This window comes from Pygoscelis adeliae, unplaced genomic scaffold, assembly GCF_000699105.1.
Source record: "Pygoscelis adeliae isolate BGI_AS28 unplaced genomic scaffold, ASM69910v1 Scaffold155, whole genome shotgun sequence".
Classification (NCBI taxonomy): domain Eukaryota; kingdom Metazoa; phylum Chordata; class Aves; order Sphenisciformes; family Spheniscidae; genus Pygoscelis; species Pygoscelis adeliae.
This window is the reverse complement of record NW_008824932.1, coordinates 145001-170603: the sequence shown is the minus strand read 5'-3', so window position 1 is coordinate 170603 and position 25603 is coordinate 145001. Positions and strand designations below refer to the sequence as shown.

The 25603-nt window shown below is 36.6% G+C and overlaps 1 protein-coding gene across 1 annotated transcript in view; it reads left to right on the top strand.

Annotated features, from left to right (window-relative positions):
• Window positions 1-19365, top strand: part of CAB39 (calcium binding protein 39) — a 21934-nt gene extending 2569 nt beyond the window's left edge. Inside the window, exons 2-8 of the mRNA XM_009325034.1 lie at window positions 6241-6405; window positions 10322-10440; window positions 13353-13521; window positions 14269-14328; window positions 14974-15039; window positions 15876-16019; window positions 16899-19365. Of these exons, the coding sequence (XP_009323309.1) occupies window positions 6241-6405; window positions 10322-10440; window positions 13353-13521; window positions 14269-14328; window positions 14974-15039; window positions 15876-16019; window positions 16899-17087 (912 nt within the window). The 3' untranslated portion in view covers window positions 17088-19365. The remainder of the gene's footprint in view (window positions 1-6240; window positions 6406-10321; window positions 10441-13352; window positions 13522-14268; window positions 14329-14973; window positions 15040-15875; window positions 16020-16898) is intronic.
• The last annotated feature ends 6238 nt before the right edge of the window (window positions 19366-25603 follow it).

Sequence of the window (25603 nt, the reverse complement as noted above, 5' to 3'; positions counted from 1 at the left end):
TCCCCCTCTCCCCTATATATATATTTCTGCTTCATTGTTTGTTTCATCCCGGGGTGTGCTTTTGTAGCCTGTCAAATAACAAGAATGAACTTTCAAGGCTAAGCAGCATGGTACATATTCAGTGTTGATTATTGTTTGTGGTAAAGACAGCCTTTTGGGTGCAGGGAATACTACTTTTCCTACACTACTTTGTTTCTTAAAATTAAGTACACAGAGTTGCATATTTTCTTTACTTTTGAACATATGGAATTTGAAACGTGTATGTAGATTAGACTAAAAAAAAATTCAGCACATGTTGAAATGAACTGAATGTTTCAAAATTTAATCGTTGTTTTAAATAATTCTTCCACAAAATGAAATTAATTATAAATGCCCTTTTGTTTTCTCTTATGGCTGACTGAGGTTCCAAAGACAAACTAGTACTTTTCTACTGCAGTACCACAGTGTTTTTAATATGTAGTTCACTGTAGTTCCTACCATGCAGTAGCAGCACAATGCTGTTATGAAAATATTTAGTTTGCTACTGTGTAGAGGATGCTCTTTGACAATTTCCTAACACAGAAATGGAAATACAGATTTGTAAGAAAGTTAAACAAATAATTTTCCCTAGAAATTAAAAGTGTAATTAATTATGTTTGAACAGAATCCCTCAGTTTTTTTCAGTGCTAGGACTGAAATTTAGAACCTTTAATGTTTTGTGAGAGGAAGAAAAAGCAAAGTAAGAAAGAAGGATTTTTAAAGCTTGGACAGTGTGTGTTCCTGTGCATTCTTTATAATCAAAATGGAAGAGAGTCTTCAAAGCAAAAGATGTAAAACAACAGTAGTGATATCACGATGCCTCTTGTTCAATTATGAAACATTCTGCCCTGTAATACTGGAAAATTTATTTTATAAATAAAAATCCGAAATTCAAAAAGTGAATTCTAGTTGCATGTTAATCTACCTTTTTTTGAGCTCTGTGAATACTGGAGAAAATTAACCAGGTAATTCTCCAGGTCATTTTGAAATGTTCTTTAAGTTTGTGGTACCTGCTTAGGAAGTGAGATCCGAAGTGGCTGTAAAAGCTGGACTGTGTCTTGCTGCTGACAGTCTGCCTATTGTACCACGACTCTGGCTGCTTGTTGGCTGCAGTTTTGTCCTTAGGATAGAGGCGATAGCTTGCTGTCTGTTAGTATTTTGGAAGGGAAACTTCAAATAACAAGTGCTTTATAACTGAAAACGTATTCATCACATATGCTGTTAGTTTTCCATTACTTGTTTTTTTTTCAGAAAGGGCTAAAAGGAACAGGAAGGAAAACTCCTTTCATATAAACGGGACCTACCCTTGATCTAGCCGATTAGCTAGTCTTTTATTCGCATCTCTTCCTCTTCTTTAGCTGACATCAGCATTTATTTTTATACTACCAGTTCACTTGGTTTGTGGCACACGTTTACTGTCGTGAAGGTAAATATTTACTCATGTAATAAACTTGTTCTTCCCTACCCTCTGACCTTGAGTTAACCTGCTCATAACAGCTCCGGTTTTGGCTTTCAGATAATTGTTTCAGCCTTGTTGTTGACCCATGCGGGTTGACTGTTGCAGGCATCATTGGTCTCTCGTCTTTAAGTTACCAGTTCTATATAATGGTCAGTATAGTATATGTATGGGACAATGCAATATGCTATTTTGATTCAGCTGTCCAACTGTAATATTATGTCATGTTGTCATAGGCATAGATCAGATTTCATTTAGTGAGTTAACGTTGTCATTTACAAAACAGTAAAATTTAAAATTTATTATGCACTTGTGTACAATTAATTCGTGGTTGAAAGAAGGCTAAAGGTTAAGTAATCTGCCTTGCCTGCTGCATGGGGCTGTTACTCAAAGGGTAAAGATGGGGCTTCTTCTGGAAGTAACGGGTGCAAAAACATCCTTCTCTTCTAATTGAACTTAGCTCTTTAATCATAGAATCCTAGAATACCAGGTTGGAAGGGACTTCAAGGATCATCTGGCCCAACCTTTCTTGGCAAAAGCATGGTCTAGACAAGATGGCCCAACACCCCCAGGTGAATCTTAAAAGTGTCCAATGCTGGGGAATCCACCACTTCCCTGGGGAGATTATTCCAATGGATGATTGTTCTCATTGTGAAAAATTTTCCTCCTGTGTTCAGTCGGAATCTCCCCTGGATTAACTTGTACCCATTGCCTCTCACCTTTTCCATGTGACTCCTTGTAAAAATGGAGTCTCCATCTTCTCTGTAGCCACTGCTTAAATACTGGAACATGGTGATAACATCTCCCCTAAGCTTTCTTTTCTCAAGGCTGAACAAACCCAGTTCTCTCAGCCTTTCCATTAATGGTATCTTCATGCTAGATGTCTGCTGAAAAACAGTGTAAGATTAATTTTTGGCCTTTAAAATAAACTAGTGGCACTGATGTAGATAATCACATATTTACAGAATTGCAGGTTTTTATAAGCATTTTGAAATCCAATCAATTTAAATAGAATTATTAAAATGGTGTTTGTTACTTACAAATGATACTGCTCTAGACTAATAAAAATATTCACCAAATACAGGCTCAAAACTATAGCTAGTTCACCTTTTTGATAGATGTTTTCATGAATAGTGCAATTTATGTAATTGCGTTATCGATGTGGATAGAACCCCTAGCCATAGACCCGGAACCTGGTGAGCTCACCTTAAGTACTTAAGGACGGATCATGTGTTCTTTACCTTTTTCTACTGTGTCTGTAAGTAAAGACAAGTGTTGCTTCATAAAACTCAAATACTCCAACCGTACAAGTCTATACGTACCATTTGGTATTTGAACTGCTTAGCATTTAAGGAAATAGTAAATTTTGGGAATGTCTGTGAAATACACTAGAGACTGGAAATAAACCATAATGGTTCATAGCTATAAAGACATGCAACTGATTCTGGTGTGACAATCATACATGTGACTTCATGGTGTCTATTTTTAAATAATGCCTTCTTGTCCTTGATAAAAATAGAGAAATAAGTACTTGGTTTATTTTCCTTACTTTACCTTTTACATTTATAGTCTGACTTGTCCTCAAATGTTATTGATTGTTTGGTACCACTGAATTTCAAATGTGACTTGTCACAGAATCTGTCTCTAAAACTCAGGTTGCTCCATGGTTGCTTCTTCTCAGTACTGAGAAAATATATATCTTTTATCTATTTTTTATATATATATAAAGATATTATATATAATATTTATATATAGCCTATATGTAGATTATGTATTATAATACATAGAGTATATATTCTGTGTATATATACTGTATATATAAAATATACCCTGCTTACATATTATATTAGAATGTATAGTTGTTATATATATGAGTCTGTTAATTTCACTTTCCCTTTGATCATGGGTTGTTGGCTGAACTTCATTGTGCGTTTTGATTTTGCTCTAGAGATTTTTTTTTTCCTGTTTAAAAGAAGGCAATACATTAGGCAATTATTTAGATCTCAGTATCTTAGGAAATCTTGCAAGTAATGCTAGCTAGCCTTCTTTCGTCTTTTTTGAAAATTTTTTTACTAGCTTTTCACTTAGCTCTTAACATTGATATTTAATATAGCATTATATTTTCAGGTGTAAATTCCATTCTGCATCTGAAATGGCAAAAATAGCTCTGCACATCATGTTTTTGGAATATATTAGAGAGTTCACAGAATATAGAAGAGTAGAGAGATTCTAGAACAAGTTTATAAGAATCTATTTCTAGTCCTTTTAATGTTGAGTTTTAGAGTAGAAGAGGAGGGAATATAAAATGTCATATTTTATGGAAGTGTAGTGCATCAAAAGACCTTGGTTGTTGATATAATACTTTCAGAAAACCTCATATTTCTGTATTTGTAGTAGGTATCCAGAAATGATAGTTTGACCTAAGTTGAAGTGATACAAGCAAGTCTTTTTTCATGATGAAGGTGGTCAAACATTGGTACAGGTTGCCTGGAGAGGTTGTAGAGTGTCCATCCATGGAGCTGTTCAGAGCATGGCTGGCCGTGAGCCTGATCAACCTGATAGGACTTTGAGTTTGGCCCTACCTTGAGCAGGTGGTTGGACCCTAATGACCTCCTGAGGTACCTTCCAACCTAAGGCGTTCTATGTTTCTGTGTCTCTAACCACTACTTCCCACTTAAGCCGTATGTCATTCCAAGTTCAAGTGAAGCACGTTCAGATGGTCTTGACAGTTGATTAGAGCATGGGAAATAAATTAAAGTCCTGGAGTCTCTTCTTGAAGTTACTGAGTTGTATGTTCATGTTAGGCCAGAAGGCTTTTTTTTTTTTTTTTTTAAAAAAAGCACTCGGTGTTTGGAAACACTATTTTTTTTTCTGTCTGATTTGTAAGCATTTCCACTACTAGCGTCTTTCTTGGGGTGGTGGTGGTGAGGGAGAGCCTCCAAGTGTGATTATTAAAGTTTGGGAGGGGGGTGTTCTGCGGTTTTGGTATGAAAAATTCTCCACTGGCATTCTTCTTAATTGCAGGCATGCCCTCAATATTGCCACCGTCTTACTTAAAATAGGTAGCTAGGTAGCTACTTGAACCTCTGCCTTTCTTCCTCTTTCATCTTGCTTTCTAAATTAGTGTGCAGGGGCAAACTGCAATAGAATTTTTATTGCTGCTTCCTCTTTTCTTGGTAGCCATGCTTCAAAGGCATCTCTTCATATCTCCACGTTTGATGGATGTTCCTGTTCTTTTCCTAGTAAAGAGATATTTCTTCTGAATTTTAAAGAAATGGAATGGTTGTGTGGCGTAATACTATTACACCATGGTGAGCTGGCTTTCTCATTTTACGTCTTCAGGAGCTGTCATGAATCTAAGCAGTTATATCGAGCACCTGCTTCTTGCTGTCTTACTAACAGTGCACGGAAAATCCTTTGGAATTCCGATTAAGGAGGAGACAACTCGGACTAGGAACTGAAATTAGCAAGAAAAGGGAGGCAGTGGGGAGTGGAAAGTTGTGGAGGAGCTAAAAATGATATGGAGCCTCCTTAAAGGTCACGGAATCCTTACTTGCATACCTAGCAAAGCTGGAATGGCTTTGGCTTGAATAGTGCATGGGTCGCGCTGATCTTAAGCCTCTCTAGCACAAATGAGAAATCTTTTTACATACCCCTTATAAGACAGGCAATATTCAGAAAGGGATCATTTTTTTACTTCATTAATTTTCCATGTGCTACCAATCATAAATACTTTAATGTAAAGTGTATGCATACCTTGTTGGCAGGTTCATCTAATTACTAAAAACCATTCATACTTCTTAGGCACATGAAGAACTAATACAATATAATTAAACCAGCTACTTATGATGATCATTTTCAGCGTTTTGACCCCCAGCTACATAAACATATATATTGAAAGGAGTAGTTCTTTTTTTCTCCGAGGTAACTGTGTTTTAAGATTCAGAAGTGGGTGTTTAGAAGTGTTCTTGTTGATTTTTTCTTTTTTTTTTTTTAGTTTTACTCATGAGATAACTCTGCTTCCACTGCTAAATGTTGCTCCAGCCCATCACGTCAATTTAGGAATTCCTTATGCTGGCTTCCCTAAGTGAGATGTCAGACCTGTCTGTCTTCTGTAAGATGAACTTCAAATGGGAAGCATCTTAGACTTTTAATTGTCTCCTGTATCGCTGTGTTCGAGTGCACCTCTTTCTGGGTCTGTTTGCCAGTTTGTTCTTGTATACTGAGATAATCTGAAAATTAAAGGAGGTTCTTTTTGAGGTTTTGTTAGTTGTAAAGGAAAAATTTCATCCCCGCTGACTGGAATGGGAACCTAGTATTTGACAAAACTTGATGAGGGCAAAATCTGTAGGAGGGGGTACATTTGGTCTCTCTGAGCAGTTCACTAGAGACAGGCATGTGTTTCCATGTCATGTTTTCCAGTCTGATCCTGCGTACCTCTGTTTTACAGAACGGAAATTTTGCTGGGTTCTTTTTATCCCATTGCTATTCTTTAGGGGATTTTTGAATGGGAAGTTTAAAGGCAGTAAAAGGGAAGAGATTTTTACTTTTGGTAACTTATCAAATAAATTGTGTGTGTCTTGCCTCTGCTTTTTTTTTTTTAATAACATATGTCAGACTTATTTGCAGAAAGATTATCTATTGTTTTTTTAAGAAGTTGTCATTTCCTGATCCCCCCACCCCCGAAGTTTGCCAATTATAGAGTGTACAGTTACAAAGACAAATGACATTGTGCTCTAACTGTATTCTTTTCCCATTTTCTTTAGGCCACTGAGGAGGTCTCAAAAAACCTTGTTGCCATGAAAGAAATCTTGTATGGCACAAATGAAAAAGAACCACAGACAGAAGCTGTGGCACAGCTTGCTCAAGAGCTGTACAACAGTGGTCTTCTTAGTACCCTAGTAGCCGACTTGCAGCTAATTGATTTTGAGGTAAGAAATGAAGCTTGGCATTTCTTATATTGTATATGTTAAAATAAACACATCTGAATTTCTGCCACTTTAATTGGTTAAGACATCTCTTGATCTTCAGCTTATTTTTTTTCTGGATGGGACAAAACTGTTAGAGAACTCATTGTTCAAACTACCTAGAAAATCAAGCAAATATAGAATATGAAATTGGTGAATTTAGGCACATAAACCACACAAAATTGAAGTAGATAAACCTCTAATCCTGATGATACAGTTCTGTTAAAATTACAGAATAGTTCTTAATTGTTGCGTACACAGAAGGGTTAATCTCTTAGTAATAATACCATAATGAACACAAGCTATAATACTACAAGGTATGTCTATGTTCTTGTCTTGTTAAATTAAATTACTTGGAAAAGTAAAAGAATTATTGTAGCATTTATGAAGAATTTTAAATGTTTAAGGTAACGCGGTAGTTTTAATAACAGTCCAGTACTTCTCTCTCTCTTTAGAAACAAGTGATGCAACCTTTTTTGTGTTTTCATCATCTCTTTTCCGTTTATTAAAAAAACCCCAAGTTTTTATTGATTACTTCAAAATAGCAATACTTATTTGTATTCAAACGTATCTCTATACAAACCTCTGTCTGGCATTTGTCACCACATCACATGGAATAATTTAGCTTCCCAGTGCCATAGTGAAAAATCACCCTATTTAGTTATAAGAAATTGCAGTACAATTGGATTTTCCTGTTTTCCCTGAGGTCCCGCAAGAAGCGTGTGGACGTTTAGGAAAGCAGCCAAAACCCATGTATCTCACTCCACAGCCTTGACCATACAGATCATCCCACTTAAGGTTGCTTAAAAACAGTATTGTTCATAAACAAGTTGTTCATGATGTAAACACAACAGTTTAAGGTCCTATTGTAGTATGACATTCAAAAAACAATAGCTTTCTTCCCTGTTCTTTCTTTTCTCCCCTCTACCCCACCCATAACTCCCTCTGATTTCTGTTTAATTGTAATACGGTGATATTCTTTTTTTTTTAATTGTTCATACCAAACATAAAACATTCAGGTTGTTAAATAAGCAAGGAGACCTGGGAAAGCTGAGAGGGAATGTTGAAATGTGATGGCCTTTAATTGCTGAAGAAAGGAAGTCATGAAACGTCATCCAGATTCTTCTGACCTCTAGATTCTTATCAGCTTGGTGTTTACTCAGCCCGGTTATTAGCGAAGGAAACCTTCATTATCTCCTGGTAATGAAGAATGGTAACAATTTGTACAGGCTTGCTCTCATTAAGGAGAACTACTTATTTTATTCTGAGGGGACTAGAAAAGGTTGTGGTAGTTTCCTGCTTGTGGACTTTCTGCTGCTTTGTTAAACGAGGATATGACGGTTACCCCTTGAGAGAGAACAAGTCATTCATGCTGCTTTCTAGGCTGGACCACGTCTGCTTTTTAAGGATGGGATCTGGCAGACTGTTCAGCTATTGTTGTTAGCTAGAATTAATGTCAACACACCTGTGCTCCAAACTTACACTAGCTTCTCAACTGTTACGAAGTCAATCAGATGTTGGCTTTGATATCCCAAATCTCTATGGTTGGGGGTTTACTGCATTGGAAAGGATTTCTCCATTACCGATGGAGATATGAACTTGATCTCCTGTTGGTTCTTAAACTTGAGGAGTAGGTTTAGCATTTATTCCTTCTGGTGCCCCACCACAGCTTGAGGTCATTCAACGATGAAGTAAACGTTTTGGGGTATTTTTGTTTGTTTTTGGTTTTTTCCCCCCAAGAACTTCACTCTCATTCCCGAAGAAAGTTTCCTTGCAGAACAGGAATAGACAGCTGATTAATAGGCAGGGACTGTTCACTCTGACTCTTAAACTGTCTCAAATGTATTTGAATCTTAATAGTGTGGTAAAAAAACCCAGAAAAGTAACAAAGTAAAAATCAGAAAAATAACAAATTTAATGTTTTAATTAAGAAACTGTCTGACTGTCCAGACCCTGCTGTATGTAAAGGCCTGTTTAAAATTGTATCCTTTTCTGGAAGTTTGCTTTCCAAGTAAAGCAGTCAACACAACCATCTACTTACCAGTCTTATAAACTTACCAGTTATCTCCCTGCTGATTTGCACTAGTGTGTATATAGGAGAGATGGTATCACTTGTGGAACTGTTTTTTTGTTGTTTGTGTTTTTTTAAATGGAAAAAAAACAAAAAAACAAAAAACAAAAACGCCTTTTGCATAAGGGAGCCTGAATCGTTCTGCTCGGAAGACAATACTAGCACAGTCTCCCTTTCGCCTCTTGCAGTCGTGACTATTGGCACAGGGTTCAGTGTCTGTTTGCCCTTGTTAGGCCATGAGATCACTTAGTAATGCATCCTTTTAACAATAACTAGCTTTGGTATTACTGTGTACCACTATCAGTTCAATTATGTGCATAATAAGGAAATGCTGTTCTTGCTGGTGAATCCAAAGCAAATTGTGAGATCCAGTGCAAAATTGGCAATGTTAGTGAATGAGAGTTGATGACTATATTATGTGGAGCTTGAGTAAAGCAATTTCTGGAAACACTGCTCTACTCATTTCAGAACAAAGAGTTCTGGTGTTGCTTTGGGCTGGCTTTCAATGGAATTGTAATTGAGAAAACAAGCGTTTACAAACAAACTCTTATATCCTGAAAACAACACTCTAACAAAACTGTCCATGGTAATTCACAAACATGCCATTTGTAAAACTACAGTCTTCCTACATTTTTATAAACATTCGATTTTTTTCTTATGCAATCTTCTTGATGTTGATTAGAAAACTGTCATAATTTTGAATAATTGCTGTTGTTTTTAAAATTATTGCTAATGAAATATGCCCTGCATTTTACTCAAAAGCTTGCTGATATTACTCAGGACATTTATAGCACAGCTAGAGATTGTCAAGAAACATTATCTACATATGTTTTTTGTGTATAATATTCAGGGAACCTTCAGGTGGCTTAAAGGCTTAACAGGCCTTTATTTGCAAGTCGAGGCTTAGTACAAATTTGCCTAGGCTTTTTCTGGAGTAGATGTGATAACACATAGTCCTGAAGTGGTCTTTATGGCAATCCAAAATGGAAAGTTAATTCCAGAAATCTGGCTTTTAAATGGTGCATGTGAATGACAGTGAAAAGTGCTTATATTTATAATTAGCTTTTTGTTAGATGTCTGTACCAGTTTGTCATCTTTAGCTATGGTCTGATGGAAGAAATAAATAGGTGGTGCATGTATATATTCAACAAAGAGAACATTCCCAGCTCCCTTTATACTGTCTGGTGTTATCCTCGTGCATTTTCTTGTGTATAATCTGTGCTGAATTCCAGCATCCTCATCTTATTTATTATTTCTGTTGTCCATTGAAAAATGTGAGACTTGCATTTTAGGTCAGTGGATGATTTCTCTTTGTAGTGGTTATTTATTTAACTTCCATAAGTTACAGTTTTAAGTTGGATGTTAACACTGCAGTCAGAAATGCTCTGCACACTCTTAATGGTGGCATTACGTATTCCTAGGCAAGGGGAGAGGATAATGGAGTATTGAAGAAACACACTTTCGGGCAGGAGCACAGTTAAAAACTGGTATGTTATTAGCAAAAACAAGTATAAAACAAGCCCAGGAGATTAATGCTACGTAGAAGTATCTGATGAAATGTCAACTGGCTTTACTTCTTAATGTAAATTACCCGTGATCTGGCTGCAACATGATGTAATGTTTTGAGTGCTTTGGCATATTTGAAATGGGTATAAAGAAACAGACTATTTGATCTGTTTAAGATCAGAGTACAGAGGCTGACTGAACTGCAGAACTCACATGGTATGAATGTATGAGATGATAATGTTTGATTGTTACTTGCCTAGTGGACTTGAATATTATGTGTTTAACTGCTAATGTTTTTGACAGGGAAAAAAAGATGTTGCGCAAATTTTCAACAACATTCTCAGAAGGCAAATTGGTACAAGAACTCCCACAGTTGAATACATCTGTACTCAACAGAATATATTGTTCATGCTATTAAAAGGGTATGTACACTATGAAGCATAAATACACGAAGAAGTTTTTAAATTCATGGAGAAGCAGTGAGTTCTGAAATGTGTTTTCTTCCTTTGCAGTATGCTTGATTTTTTTTTTTTTTAATCATGGGACCTGTAATTCCCCTAAGTAAAGGAAAATTTGAGTAATAAAACACTAAAAATACACTTTTGCATGAAATATGACTGAAAATTGAGAACTGTTAGTAACCTAAAATATTCTTACTGTGGTGGTGCAGACATTTTCCTTTCAGAATACTACTTGATCCTATTTAAACTATTTCCTTGTGAACTTACTCCTTCATCAAGAGTTAAAGGTTGGGTTTTTTCCTTTAACCACTGTCATTTCCAGTTTTCTGTCCTATCCCCTGGTCTTAGACTTTTTATTCATAGTGATTTATATTCCTGTAGTGACACAAATGCACCAACTCCAACTCGACCAAACAAAGAATGATTTGGGGCATATGGTGCATGCCAGGTGGCTGTTTCTTCCTCTATTCTTGTATTATCTGGTATGTTGGATATTGGAGAATCATGCCATACCGAATACGTGGTTGCACATGTAGAGCTGTGGATCTCAAACATGAAAGCAGAAAGGTGTTATTAACATTTTCATGTTAAAATAAGATTTTAAAAAAAATTGAGAATGTGCTCTCTCCATTTAAAAAGAAATTTTCACCTTTCTAGTAACACTAATTAAGAAAGTTCTAAAAATTGCAATTCCAATGTGTTATTTTGGGATAGAAAAGTTCATCAAATATTAATACACCATTTTAAAAATGCAGCTATTTCAAGTACTAGCTTTATATGTGTTAAAGCTGCTGGGCAAGCTTACTGCAGTTGGTGAGTACTTATTGCACCTACTGGGATAGCTAGATGATGTATGAAAAGGTCATGCTTCTCAGTAAGGTACTTGCCTGTGTCACGTTGGTGAGATGTGAGGATAATCAAGTATATTTTTAACATTTATACAGGAAGCTTTATTGTGTTTTTCCTTTTCCATCCTCCTAGTTCATAGTAGTAATTAGAGATGCTGACTAACCTGCCACATACAAGGCGTATTAGGCTATTTTATTGTAACATCTCTACGTTTACCTAATCTTGGCCATTTGTGTAAGCCACTGGAAAATGGCTTACCAAGGAAACTTTCTCTGTGGAGAAAACAGGAGGTTTACATCTTTTAGTTTCATGCTGACTCCAAAGGTTTAGCACCAGAAGCAGTATGGAGTATTTGCTTCAATTCATACGAATGTAAGATGTACACTCATCTGCCAGAAGTGCTGCTTTGGTTTTTTTTTTCCTCTGCATTACAGCCTTGATTTTGGGGGGAAGTGAGATTTAAATGTTAGAGGGACAAAAGGATTATTAATTGTGGCATAACACAAAAGAAAATATTGATTCAGTACTTCTTCAAAATAATTTACAAAAGAAGGCAAAGACATTTGAGGTGCAGAGAGATGAAGCTATGTTCTCAGCATGCTCTCATTGTTATCTGACTGAATGAGGGCTGTAACACATTCGTCCTAATTTTTAGTCTGTGTTGTCACTCTTCAGAGAGCATTATTCTGACAGGGATTGTTGAAACACGTATTCATAAGTCAGGGTGTTTGAAATGGGCATTTAGTTAGCTTTAATGACTTAAATGTTACATCTGGTATCCAACTGAGTCAAATTTACGTAAATTGAAACTATGGGATGAGTTGCAAAAAGTTCAGTAGATTTCAAATCTCCATGACAGGTTAAATGGGGAAGTATTGCAGGATTTAACATGAAAATTAATTCATAAGAAAATGTTTTTTGTATGGTAATATAGTTTGTGCTTAGTATGCACAATGATACTTTGCTCCTGCATTATTCTGGTGAATTTAAATTAGCTTCCAATGGTATATGACAAAGGATTCTTTAGGTGGGAGGCAGGAAGGTATATAAGAAGCTTTGACTGCTCCAGAACTAGGTAGGAACAACAGACATAACTTTTCTGTAGACTAGGATAGCTTATATTGCAACATGCTGAGATGAGTTCTTGGTTTGGAAAGGCCGTCCCATCTTCCAGGGTCCTACTATTAGCTTGCTTGGGAAAACAAGGAGCTAGTAGCACGTACAAAGGTGTATTTCTATCAAATGTGTCTTAAACACACTGTTGTGAGATTTTGGCAGCTGCTCTTGGCATATGCTAAAATCAGCTGAGAGAACACTGTAATATTTGAGCAAGAAAGCCTGCCAAGGAAGTAAGTGTAGCGACAATTTCTAAATGAAGCCATCAGGGATGGCTTCATCACTTCCATCAGATCGGTGATGGACATGTTCCAGAGGTCTCTTGTAAGAAGGTGCAGATACTTTGCTAGAGGCAATAGACTCAGGCACAGAGGTGTTCAATATTGTCCTTACAATCAGACACTTGCCAGCATTTCAAGCTTGAAGCCTGTAATGGGTAGAGGAGCCAGTGATGCTGAAAAATTGTTTAATGAAAGAGGAGACATGAATTTATGTCCAGTATTGTTAACCCTTCATGCTCATCTTACGGAAAGTTTTATGTAAGTTGCCGTCACATTTAAGCAAACAGCTTTCAAGACAGAAATCATTACTGCTTTTCCAGATGTCTGCAGTCCCACCAATATGAAAAAAGAAAACTGATTTTGAGTATGAAGAAAATATTTTTAATTAGTCTTGTTTCTCAGTTTGTGAAAGTCACCGGCATTTAACTGGCAATGATTTCAGTAATATTTCATAGAAGTATTTAAAAGTGGAGTTTAATGCAGAAATAAGTACCTCTAACTTTTTGAATTTTTGTTTACTCAGTAGCACTGAAAACTGTAATTAGCAGTGTGGTGCTGCAATGCTAACTTGTGTAAGTATTTATGAAGAATCTTTGGTTGTTGTTTTTTGTTTTTTTTTTTAAATAGGTACGAATCTCCAGAAATTGCTCTTAATTGTGGAATAATGCTTAGAGAATGCATCAGGCATGAACCACTTGCTAAAATAATCTTGTGGTCAGAACAATTCTATGATTTCTTCAGATACGTGGAAATGTCAACATTTGACATTGCTTCAGATGCATTTGCCACATTCAAGGTAATTTACATACAACATTGGAATTATTATTTCTGTAGTTCTCTGCTATGTGAACCCAGATGTTGTGTGTTACATTCTTGGGCTAAACAAGCCTAGGGAGAAGGCAAAAAAATAGGGGTGATGCAAATGGGTAAGCTGGACACTGTTCTTCCTTATTTCTCAGAATGCAAGACATTCCTTTAAATAGACATACTATGTTCCCGATAAATCTTGCTTTCTGGAATAAACGTTAAACTGTCGTGCGTTAGCTGAATATATGTGCATTTCCATGCCAGGGGCTCTTAAATCTGTGTTTCCCAGTTCCTCAAGTGAGCAAACTCCTTTTCATTCCATTACGAACCTGAGTATATTTGATGCTGATGCTTTGGGGAATCTTTTTTTTGTCCTAAAACAACCAGTTATGGGACTATAAGCATAATACTGATCAGTATTAAATAGTGGGTCTTAACCTTGGTTGTGTATAGTTCTGCGCAGAGCATAGCCTTGATCCATAAATGGCATTCTGCAGAGGTAATTCCACAGGCTATTTACCTGTGTGAATTAACATAACACATAGCAGACCTTTCCTAAGTGATGCCAAGATCTTTAGCAATGTTCAGGTAACTGCATTAATGTCCTAAATTTCTTTGTTTAATGAAGTAGCAAAATTTTCTATTGGATGTCTTATGTGTACTCACTGTTTAATGAGACTGTATATGTACTGTTTAAATATTTTAGTGAAAATATTGGTTTTGTGCTCTTTTACAGGATTTGCTTACAAGACACAAGTTGTTAAGTGCAGAATTTTTGGAACAACATTATGATAGGGTGAGCAGATATGTTTTAATATTCAGAATTTTCTACTGCTGTGTATCTTATTTGAAGAAGTCAGTATTTTCATTCCTCATTTAGCTTTGTTTTGGAAATTTACATACAATATTAAACCAGTTGAACTTACAGTAATTTCTGCCAAGTAGTAAAATTAAGATCAAGACCTTATTGTTGAATGTAGAAAGGTGTAAAAACAAGAGGAGGCAGCAGAAATCTAGTTCTGTGAAAACTAGATCTGATTTTTCCACTAGAGGGAACCCTTTCCTTGTCTTTTTCTTTTGCTGTATTAACCCATAACAACCAAAGAATACAAGATAGCCCTCCTCCACCTACTGGGGACTCCTGAAATTAATGAACAGTGTTCAGTACCAGGAACTATTATAGTTTAAGAAATAATGAGATAACTACTTCCACCACATTGCAATCTAAACATTAAAGGTTCCTAAAAGAGTAAATTTTTTTTTTTAAAAGCTTATGCAATGTTTAAACAGTAGTGACTTACAGGAACCTACTGAGATTTCAGATTTTGTTTGCATTTTTGTTATGGAATTTGCACCTCCTCTAGTTTGTTATAATCATTTGGAAGAAGAGTGCATGTGACACTTGGAAAGGTCCTAACCCTTCTTTTTATGCTGTGTTTAGTTCTTCAGTGAATATGAGAAGTTACTTCATTCAGAAAATTACGTGACAAAGAGACAGTCACTTAAGGTAAGGCAATTTTATTTTATTCTTAAATGCAAAGTTAGAGAATTCCTTTAATTTCAAGGTGGGTTGACTTTAATTGAAATGGCTTCAGTAACTGCCTTGGATAGTGTTTATTTTAATTTTTCATATGTTTTAATTCTTGGGATCAGCTAGTTTTCTTTAGTCCAGTCCTTCCATTATTTAGTGTCCAGCACACACCAAGTCATTTCTCTCCCTATGCAGAAACGATTATATGCAAGTATGCCTATTTTTGTTGGGTTTTTTCCTTCAACAAATCTGGACACATTTAAGTAATTTAATAAAGATTCACATGGTGTGACTAGAGCAAGACTAATCTTACATTCAAGTAGGTCAGAAATAGTGAACGTAAATATAATAGGTAACTTGTAGCAAGAGTGGTACTTGTGGAGAGTATCCTTTTACTCCCTTCTGGACAAAGAAGGTAGCAAAAGAAGTGTGAATATTTCTCATTTAAAGTACTAACTTTTTTTTGTTTTTTGAAACCACATTCTTATTGGTGATGTATAGCTTCTGTATAAATGAAAAAAAAAATGAAATCATGGGGAAAAAAGAATGAAAAAGACTTTTCTTTCAATTCTAGTTCATAACAAGGGGGGAACAAAAGGCGATTTTTTCACTTGTTGAGGAAAAGGAGAAACTGCATCATCGAAATAAGAGGAAAATGCACCCTGCATTTAGAAATTCAGGACATTTGAGTTCTATTGTTACTATATTTGCAAACTGGTGTCAACTACTCAGTGTGTTTGAAAGCACTTATGAAAAAGTTGTTTCTAATGTCCAATGTCATTTTTTCATTTGGGCTTGTTTTCCACTTTTAGCTTCTTGGTGAATTGTTATTGGACAGACACAACTTCACAATTATGACGAAGTACATCAGTAAACCTGAAAATCTCAAACTAATGATGAACCTTCTACGAGACAAGAGTCGTAACATTCAGTTTGAGGCCTTTCATGTGTTTAAGGTATGTTTTTAAAAAAAAAAAACCACAATAAAACAAACAACAAAAGAACCCCACCAGAAGTTGTTTAGTTGAGTAAACTACCTAGCTGAGCCTAAATGGAGCTTATCTTAATGTCTGCTAAGTGGTTAACTAAAGAGAGAGCTAATTTTTGTCTTTATTATGATCCATCTTTACAAATAGCTATTTTTGTATCTTTTGAAAATTGTTTAGAAACCACGTGGGGACTTTCATATGATTGTCAGTGTAATTTCTCTTAGAAAATTTTGGAATTAAGAAAGATGAAGTGCAGTAAGATAAGGAGGAATGCATGATTTCATGTGAAATCATGAAGCATCTTGGAGTTCAAAAGTGTTTTCATCATGCTGCATGATCTATGAAGGATAGCAGTATTTTAGTCAAGTCACCTAAATTTCAAAGCCTAAATTGTAGTTTGCACATTATGACAGATACCTTCTGACTTCGCAGCAGATAAGCAAATAGCTAAGAGCTTGGAGATACAATTTGAAGGTATAAATGTTTTCAGTGCACTTTAAGATACCCGTCTAATGCTGTATATAATATGAAACCATGCATTTGGTACAGAATTTAACCATGAGGTGTCTTCAGTGGTTTTTGCAGAGGGTGTTGTGGCTGATCACCTCCCACAAATTGAATTTAATTTGGTACTGGTGTTCAGCTTCTATTCTAATAAAAAAAATGGAGTAAGTTTATTTTAAAACTTGCATTTACTCTGTTATTTTTTCTGTAGAGATACTGGAATATGGAATAATTAAAACATCGTTTTAAGTTATTGTCATCACTGTTTTGTTGGCTAGTTTGTTTTTTAACTTAGCCTTCTGTTTCCTACTATTATGCTAAATGCCTTTTATTTTCTTGCAGGTGTTTGTAGCCAATCCTAACAAGACACAGCCTATATTAGACATCCTTCTAAAGAACCAGACCAAACTTATTGAGTTCCTCAGCAAGTTTCAGAATGACAGGACCGAGGATGAACAATTTAATGATGAGAAGACCTATTTAGTTAAACAGATCAGGGATTTGAAGAGACCAGCACAGCAAGAAGCTTAATCTCCAATAAACCCTTAAAATATTAAACCCAAATTCAGCATTTGCTGTTAGATATTCAGCATCAGGCACTCTTATCGATTCATGAGGAACATTACTGCTAATCTGCTGTTCAGTGAACGGTTTTTGTTTTTCTCTTTTCTTTTTTTAGTCCAAGTTGAAAAACATAGCTGCTGCTTTCTTGCACAATGTGGACTTTCTTGATATTTGTGTCATTTCAGAATTCAAAGACACTGCTTGTTTTAGGAGTCCTGAAAAGAAAGATTCTAGGTTCATGAAAGCAAACATATAGATACTAGTTTGGTTTAGGAGAGAAGGTATTAATGTAGTTAAGTAACAGGTTGCATGCTTGCAAATCTGAATAAATCTGTATGTTTGCACTTACCTTGTTTGAGATATGAGCACAATGTGACCTGTGCATACCTGGCACCATAGTATAAGATTATATGCCTTGATTTAAAAAAAACAAACGTGCAGTGCTTTATTTGTAATCAAAGGGGAAATGTATCTAAGATGTGAGCTTATTGGGATAAACAGTTGTCTTGCAAATAAACTGATACTGAAACTTAGCAACTTTTAAAAGAGTGAAATCTCAAGGTTCATAAGGAAAATGTATATATGCCTTTCACTGCTTTATAGAATTTTTTTTTGACATGATTTGATTTTTCTGAGAATTGACTTGTAAACATGGAAATATGTTCTGAGGGTTTTTGTTAATTTTACTTTAAAGGTATTTCAGACAGTAGACCTAGCAGTGACATTTTGCATTTCATTTCAACAATGCTTGCTGGTTTCTTTTGTATATAACTCCTAGGCTGCTCATTTCTTTAAAATATGATTTAATTTGTACAGCAGAGGAATGTTATTGTATTAGTCTGTAACTATTACCTAATATTGAGTTTTGCAAAATGAATGCTCGTATGTAATTGAATACTTCAGATCACATGGAAATGCTGATTTAACAATCTTAAGTACTGCAGCATTAAAAGGAAAAAAATCCAAACAAATTCTTTGTATTCACTTATCTAATGGGGTGCCATCAATTAGGGTAGGCTGAAATAGAGAACTGGAACCCTTTATACTACGTTCTTACTGGATAATATTGGCCTTATGCAATTAAACTAGCATTGTGCTCACCAGCTTTGCAAATGGCAAAGATTATGCTAAATTAATATTGATTCCTCTTACTTCTGGGGAGCCTGCAGTGCATCATTTCTTTCTTACAGTAAATAACTCAGTACAATAGTTGTGAAAGTGAATGATTTAATTCCCTCCAACTTCGTGAAACAATTTCATAGATGTCCTAGGGTAACAAAATGATTTAATTTTGTTGATTTTGTTCTTTAATGCTGCAAACTATCAGTATTTATAAAAACAAAAAACCCAACTGATTTTGCACCATGTTTTTGTTACTGTGACCATACAAAAGGAATCTATTAAGTATAGCTAAATGATGTTATTAAAGTTGTATCTATCCATCATATAGTAACGCTAAGATCACAACCAAGCAAACTTACGGATTGGCATCTGGAAGTTCAAATTCTGCATGGCTGAATCTGATTGAGAATGCTATAGAAAATGTTTGTTGCTTCCTGTCCTCTTCCTAATTAAAATATCGTGCAATCAGCAAGATGAAACTCCTAAGTGACATTTAAGCTGATTTGAAAGCCTTCACAAGGAAAGTCAGATAGCTCCAGAAAATTGAGTGTTTTCACTCAGTTGTTTAAAATTGCTCTTAACATTATAATTGGTCTTTTAAAGGTTCCTAACGTGTCCTTTGCAAACTGATTCATTTTGCCTACAGGAAAGAAAATAGCTTACTGTTACTGAAGATCACTCACACAGGCAGGCAGAATTGGCCATGAGGTGGTATTATAGTTCAGTACTAACAGTCTGTTATATTTTGGTTTATCATAGCTGAGTGGAGGAAAACATTATTTGCCAAGTTACTCACCATAACATATAAGGCTTCCTCTTTAGAAAAACGTAGAGATTTATATATGTAAAGAAGTGAAAACATTTGGACTGGGATAGAGGTTACTCTATATTAGGCCTTGGAAACAATGGCTATGGTGACTTTTTTAATATGTGGAAACATTTGAATGTTGGCTTTCGAAAAGAAATTGTATTTAAATTAAAGCTCATTTGACGTGCTCTTCGTATTAAAAAACTATTGTTCTGGAAGTGGTTTCTTATCTGCTTGAAGGCTTAAGGGTGTTACTAAAAGTTATTTAAATGTGAGCGGTTTTTGGTTTTGTGCGCTTTTTTTTTTTTTTTTTTTTTAAATAAGAGATGTATACAATTGTAATTCTACTTCCGTGGTAGCATTTCATTTCTCCTGAAGAAAATGTGTTTCTTATCCAAAAAATCTGGCTGGCCCCATAATTTAAATTGAAATAAAATTTTGAAGAAAAATGTGTGTTCTTTACTGTGTTACTGAAGAGGATGAGTTTCTTGTAGATGTGTATCTGTTCTCCTTTATTGCCTTAGAGGGATTCAGGTTTCTCCTTCTTAAATGTGAAATAATTTTAAGTCATTAAAAACTCTGGCTTGCAAAAACATTTTTAAGGAATTAAGACAAAGTGCTGTATTAGAGATGTAATCAATTTTAATTAATTGTTGGTAGCTTCTCTTGCCTATTTGTAGTATTATTTGCTGATTCTATTCCTTTTTTGCGTGACCCAAGGGCAAAGAGAGGAGATGCTATTTCCTGCATCAATCTAGAGACAGGACCTGATAGGATTAGTGGAAGTGAATCCTTGATAATTTTTGGCCCTTCGCTTCTCTAAATTTGAGGAGCCGAAAGTGTCTGCAATTGGTAACTTTTTCCTTAGGAAATCCTGTGGTCTCTTTGCCTTTGAAGCTGTCTGCCTCTGTTTTTTGCAGGTAACACCCCAAGTTATGCAGGGTGGCACATGTCAAGGGTGTTACATTTAAAAAACCCCAAACATTCAGGAGTGTTTGATGCAGATTCTTCAGATGGTTTTGTTTAGTAAAATTACTGAAAAATCTGGTTTCCTGCCAGGAACATACTTACCTTGCAGAGAAAAATATTTGGTCTTTTATAACCCCCACTAGAGGCTGCACCTGTTTGAGCCTTATATAAAATGTTAGTATTTTTCTTCCTCACTGACAGTAAGATCACAGGTTACAAGGGGAAGGAGTAATTTATACTTGTAGTCAAACAAATCGCAAATTTTAATTAAAAGAAAAAGTGGTCAAGTTGGGTACTTGACTGGGTGTTGGGATGAAGCGGCCCTGGCTGGAGGAGGCATGGGAAATGCAAGGAGATGTTGCACTGACTTATTAAAATTTGTTTTCCCCACAGAGTTGATCAGCAGGACTTGCCTTATGAGCTGCCGTGTCCAGGAACCAGAGTAAAAGTTGCCCTTGGAGCCCATGGGAGCAGATCATGGACAAAGCTGCTTTCAGTAAGTTTGCTTCTGTTTGTAGCCTGCCAAGTTATTCCTAGCAGGCAACTTCACCAGTTTTCCTTTTGCTGCTTCCCTTTCCCCCCCCCCCTTTATTAGAGACGTTTGCTGGCTGCTTTGTTGAATAATTTTCCTGTCCGTATTGCTTTCCCTTACATGGCTGTTCACTTGAGCTGGTGCCATCTCATTGGGTGCAGTACCTTTATTTTCTCTCATCATTTTGGTTATTTCTCATGATACATCTGTACGCCTTTCTCCAAAGGTTTTGGCCTTTGTAAGGCTTTTTTAAGTGCTGTTTCTTTTAGCTTTTCAGCATGTTGTAATTCAATTTGATGGTTAGTATCATAATGAGGAAAAAATAACCCTGTTCTTTTGCATGTTACCTCTTTAAATCAGTGTTCAACTTAATCTGAGCACATTGAACTTGTGAAGAGTTGTTTCCAGTGTATGTAATCTGTATTTACAAGTGTACCTGGGTAGATCCAGTTTAAATCCCATGTGACTGGAGGCAGGTCAAAATATTAAAAAAAAAAAATCAAAATATGGAAAGAAGTTAAAAGGAAGGAGGAGAGGGACACTTCAATATATTGCATTCTTTGAATGAAATTGGCTATTTCATGAGAGAAAAGATCTGTTCTGCTTCCTATTTAAATATATCTGTTGACTCACCTCTATTTAAAAAAACACCACCACAAAACCCTGAGTTATACAGCCAACTTATAATTAGATTTTTGGTAATTGCGTTGTATTCTCAACAAAATATAAAGGCGAGCTCTTTTTTAGAGGGCTTATACTGGAGATTCTGGTTTACATAACAAAAGTAAGGATATTTTGTTTTCTTGCTCAGAAATGCCCTGGCCAGAACTGGCTTTCTGTCATTTTTCATAAATGGACCCTTCATGCTAAAGGTTTCCTCACCATCTATCACAGGAGAGTTTTCTAGCTGTGTTGTGGTGGGGCTGAGCGTAACTCCGGTATACAGGGTTACATCCACCAAGGGAGGGCGTCACACGTCTGGAGGTGACACTAGCCCAATTGCCTTATGTGTTCCTAATAATGGTTAACACTGAAGAATTGATCAAGAGGGCATGTTTGGAGTGAAGGAAGATAAACAATGTGCTGTAATATAAAGATATCATTTAGATATGTTTTAGGGGGGATGGATCTGTTTGGAAAAAACAAGTGATAAATAGATATGCTACTTCCTATATCTATTGGAACAGCTATGTATGTACTAATTAAGATAAATGATTATGACTGGAGTTGTCTGCTCTCCTTGCCTAAAATTAAATCAACAGTAGGTGTTTTTCCATTTCTTCCCCAGCAAATTCCTTGTACTGAGCTATCATGGAGGATCCCATTACAGTTCTTGTTTCTTCCTCTTGTGGCAGCCTTTGGGAACGCCTCACATCCCACCATGAGGAAACTCAGGATGATAAAAATGTGAGTGTTGCTTAACAAGGTTCTACTGTTAAAACAGATGTTGAACTGAATTTAATACTGCTTAGTGTTATTTAGAGACTTGCAGGAGAGGATTAGGTTTGCATTTAATTTGAGCAAAAAACAAGAATAGGAGCTGTATAGATTTTTAGGGCTGTTTTGGCAAGTTTGAGTGTTGTGTATTGTAACAATAAATAAGCCTTCGTAACTATAATTTGGGGCATCTAAATAAGGCATGCAGTATATGTAGTACAGTGTTTAAACAACTGAGGTGTGAGCAAGCCAAGTTTTTGGCCTCAGCTCTTTAACAACCTCTACAGATTGTACAAGTTAAAAGAAAATGTGTCACTAAGAGAAATCAGACTGTATTGCAGGCTTCTAGGCATCTAGACAGGTTGAGAAATACAGTCTGGAGAGACTGAAAGGTACAAAGGTTCACTAGGCTGTAAAACTTAGCTTGCAGCAGCTGAATTTCCTCATCTTTTTCCATCTCTGGAATTACAGAGTGCTGGGTCATGCCAGCTAATATCCAATTACATGAAAACAGCATTTAAGGATTTACAATAATACTACTTTTTTACATAAAACATTTTTGCCCTAGAAATTTTTTTTTAAAGAAGTTGGAGAACAATCTCACAAAGAAAACCAGTGTATTGGCAGAGCTAGGTTTCAGGCTGTTAGAACAGTAGGGAAATCCTTTAAGCTTAACTTTGAGATGGTGCACATGCTTCATGTTTGAGGAGCCTTTACAAAACACAGACAGGCAGATTAGGGTTGAATCTTAGTTGTAAGTCATATCGGAGCAATGTTCTGGGAAGGAAAAAAGCACAGATAAAGCTAACGTAGCAGGAACAGTTACAAACCTACAGAGAAGCATAAGATGAGTTCATTGGAGGTTGTGAATAGCTTGTAATATCCCTTATTTAATTTAAAAGATGAAATGGTTTGCCATAGTAGGTTGTAGGCCATCTGAGTGCGATATATGTAATATGGTACACACGATAGAGACAGGATTGGAATTTTGGCTTCAGTTTACCTAATGTAAGAAACAGATACTTTACAAAGAGCAAAGAGTGAAAGAGCTATGATGGACAGTGGCTGAAAGTATTCTTTCTTCTTGGTGTTATTTGGGAAGCTGGAGCCCAGCTCTCCAATTTCTAATGCCAGTCTTCCCTTCTCTTGGGTATTGACCCAGTTTGGGTGAAACCTGCAGGTGGAAGGGGAGAGGCATGGTGGCAAAAACAAAATTATTAAAGTATCAGGGAAAAGCACATGTCTCATTCCTTACTGCTACTTTACAATTCTAAAATGTTTCCCCTTTATATCTGATAGGAGAATAAACTGAAAGCTAGCATGGAGTAATTTAAACTTTAAACTTTTAGAAGAGCATTAAGTTGTGAGTTCATTTCTTTTAGCTGAATGTTTCTTCTGAGCTATGTTTTTTCTTTTAGCCTTGACTGGTGTAAATTAAATTTCCCTTGACTACATATTGCACTTTTGGTAATTAGTAACACATGACAGCTATGCACAGGTGGTGTTATAGTTTGTAGTGTGCCCTGGTATGAGGTTCATCCCGGAAAAAGCAAGTAGGCTAAATTCATTAATACAGTGAGTTATCAACAGTTTTAGCCGTCCCAGTTCCAAAAAGAAAGTCCTGCTTATTTTACTAATAAAGGTGCAAAACCTAGGAATTGCTAATAATTGTATTGATATTTATGTTGGCTGGTGGCTCTTCAGATTGAGCAGTAAACCGCAATCTACTGCTAGGCAGGTAACACCCAAGGTGAAATATTAGTGTGGCTTGTGGTTTCAGCTTGCTTCCCACCAGCTGTGTATAGGCTCTGCTGCCAGCTCCTAGGCATGAGAGAGTTCGCACTACTGCCGGTACGGCTGCCCCTTGCTGAGGAGTGAGCTTTCTGCAGTCTCCTGGCTGACCTGGCTGTGCCTCATCCCACAGACTTCTTCCACATTAGATAAAAACCTCCAGGAAGAAGAACAAGGAACAAGATAAGGCAGTGAAACAAAGGGTCAGAAAAGACCCAGTTTTGCAGCCGAGCTGTCAGCATTCTCGTAATGCAGCACTGCAGTGTGAACAGCAGTTTTGTTACCTGTCTTTGACTCAGATAACTGTGTTTAGTCAGCCACGTGAGCTGAACTGTTTCTGGTCTGGGGATATGATGGTTTGTAAATCTTTCTCTTCTGGTGCTCCCAGTCCTTGCTTCTGAATTTCAAAGTCCATAGAGGATATTTTCTGCAGCTCTGTTTTCTGTTAGTTAATCCCTCTCTTACCGAGTCTGATTCTTCACTTAGAAAATCCCAATCCTCTTGGCAAATCACTTCTTTCCACTCGCCCTTCCCTTCCAATTTCTGCCGTTTGTCTTTTCAGTCCTTTTTCCAAGGGGTGCTTTTGGATATTTTGGGAAATGTTCTGTAATTGCTGTATCTAATGTAAGAAGTGCAGTTATTTATGTCTAATCATTTTTTCTCCAGTTGTAAAGAGTTTATCATCCAGTATCATTGCTGCAGGTGACGTGGTTTCCTATAGGCCACTATTTGTATGTCATTAGAAAATAGTGAATAGGCAAAGCGAGACTAAATTATGACTACAGCACATACGGGGCTCACAACACTGTGTCAGGCACACGAGAATTTTGACGGTCATGTGGAGAGGGATGGGAGCAAATAGCATAGTTTGACCACGGTGAATCTTACTAACGGTTGAGGTGCCACAGGTTTGGCATGGGGGTTGGTTGACCAGGTAATGTTCGGAAGCCAGGTGCTATCAACACCCACACAAAGCTGTGTGGGGCACTAAATACCTGGAGTTGATAACAGATTTATAAAGCAGCCAGTGTTTTAACTCTGCTTTCAAAATGCTGCCCTGTTTGTATAAACCCTTATATTTGGTTTTCTGGTGTTAATGATGGGCTCTGTCAGTGAGTGAGCTTTTGCAATCTTCCCTGTCACTTCTGTGCTGTAGGTGGGTGGCTGAGACAGTCTCCTTCTGATCTCAAGCTAGCTGGCAGGGTGTTATTACAGGTGAACCTTGCTCTCCAGTCAAATGGTGTCTGTATCATCCTGTGACTAGACAGCAGTCTGCACTGAACCTTCTGAACTCAGCAGAGGAGATCAGATCTTTGATTTCCTATTCTCTCGGTCCGTTAGTCCTAAAAAGACTGTTTCTGCTGCAGCAGTTTGATTTGCTGTGCCGCTACCAGAAGTGACAGGTTTAAGGACTAATCTACGCGCCTAGTGCCCAGGTTCAGACTGACCCTTGCAATTTGCGTGCAAGGTAAATATCTCAACCAGACCCTGTTTCCCTCCACTGCTGTCAGTCTTATTCATTAGCACTCTCAGGACAAGAAAAGGCAATTGCAAATCAAACAGTGTTTAAATTGGTACACCAAAGGGGCAAATGAGCTTGAAATATTGCCCAGACAACTGGCTTAATGGCCTGACATGAAGGGTGTTCTCAGGGCTGACCTGCAGCCTCTCCTGGAGAGCGCTGGGTGATGATACTGATGTCACTGTTATTTGTTGCTTGAGTGAAACTGCTTTTTGTGCCAACTTTTCCACACCTCTCCAACCTTATCCTCTGGCACAGTTTAGAGCTGTTTGAAGGCTGCTGGAAATAATATTGACTGGAGC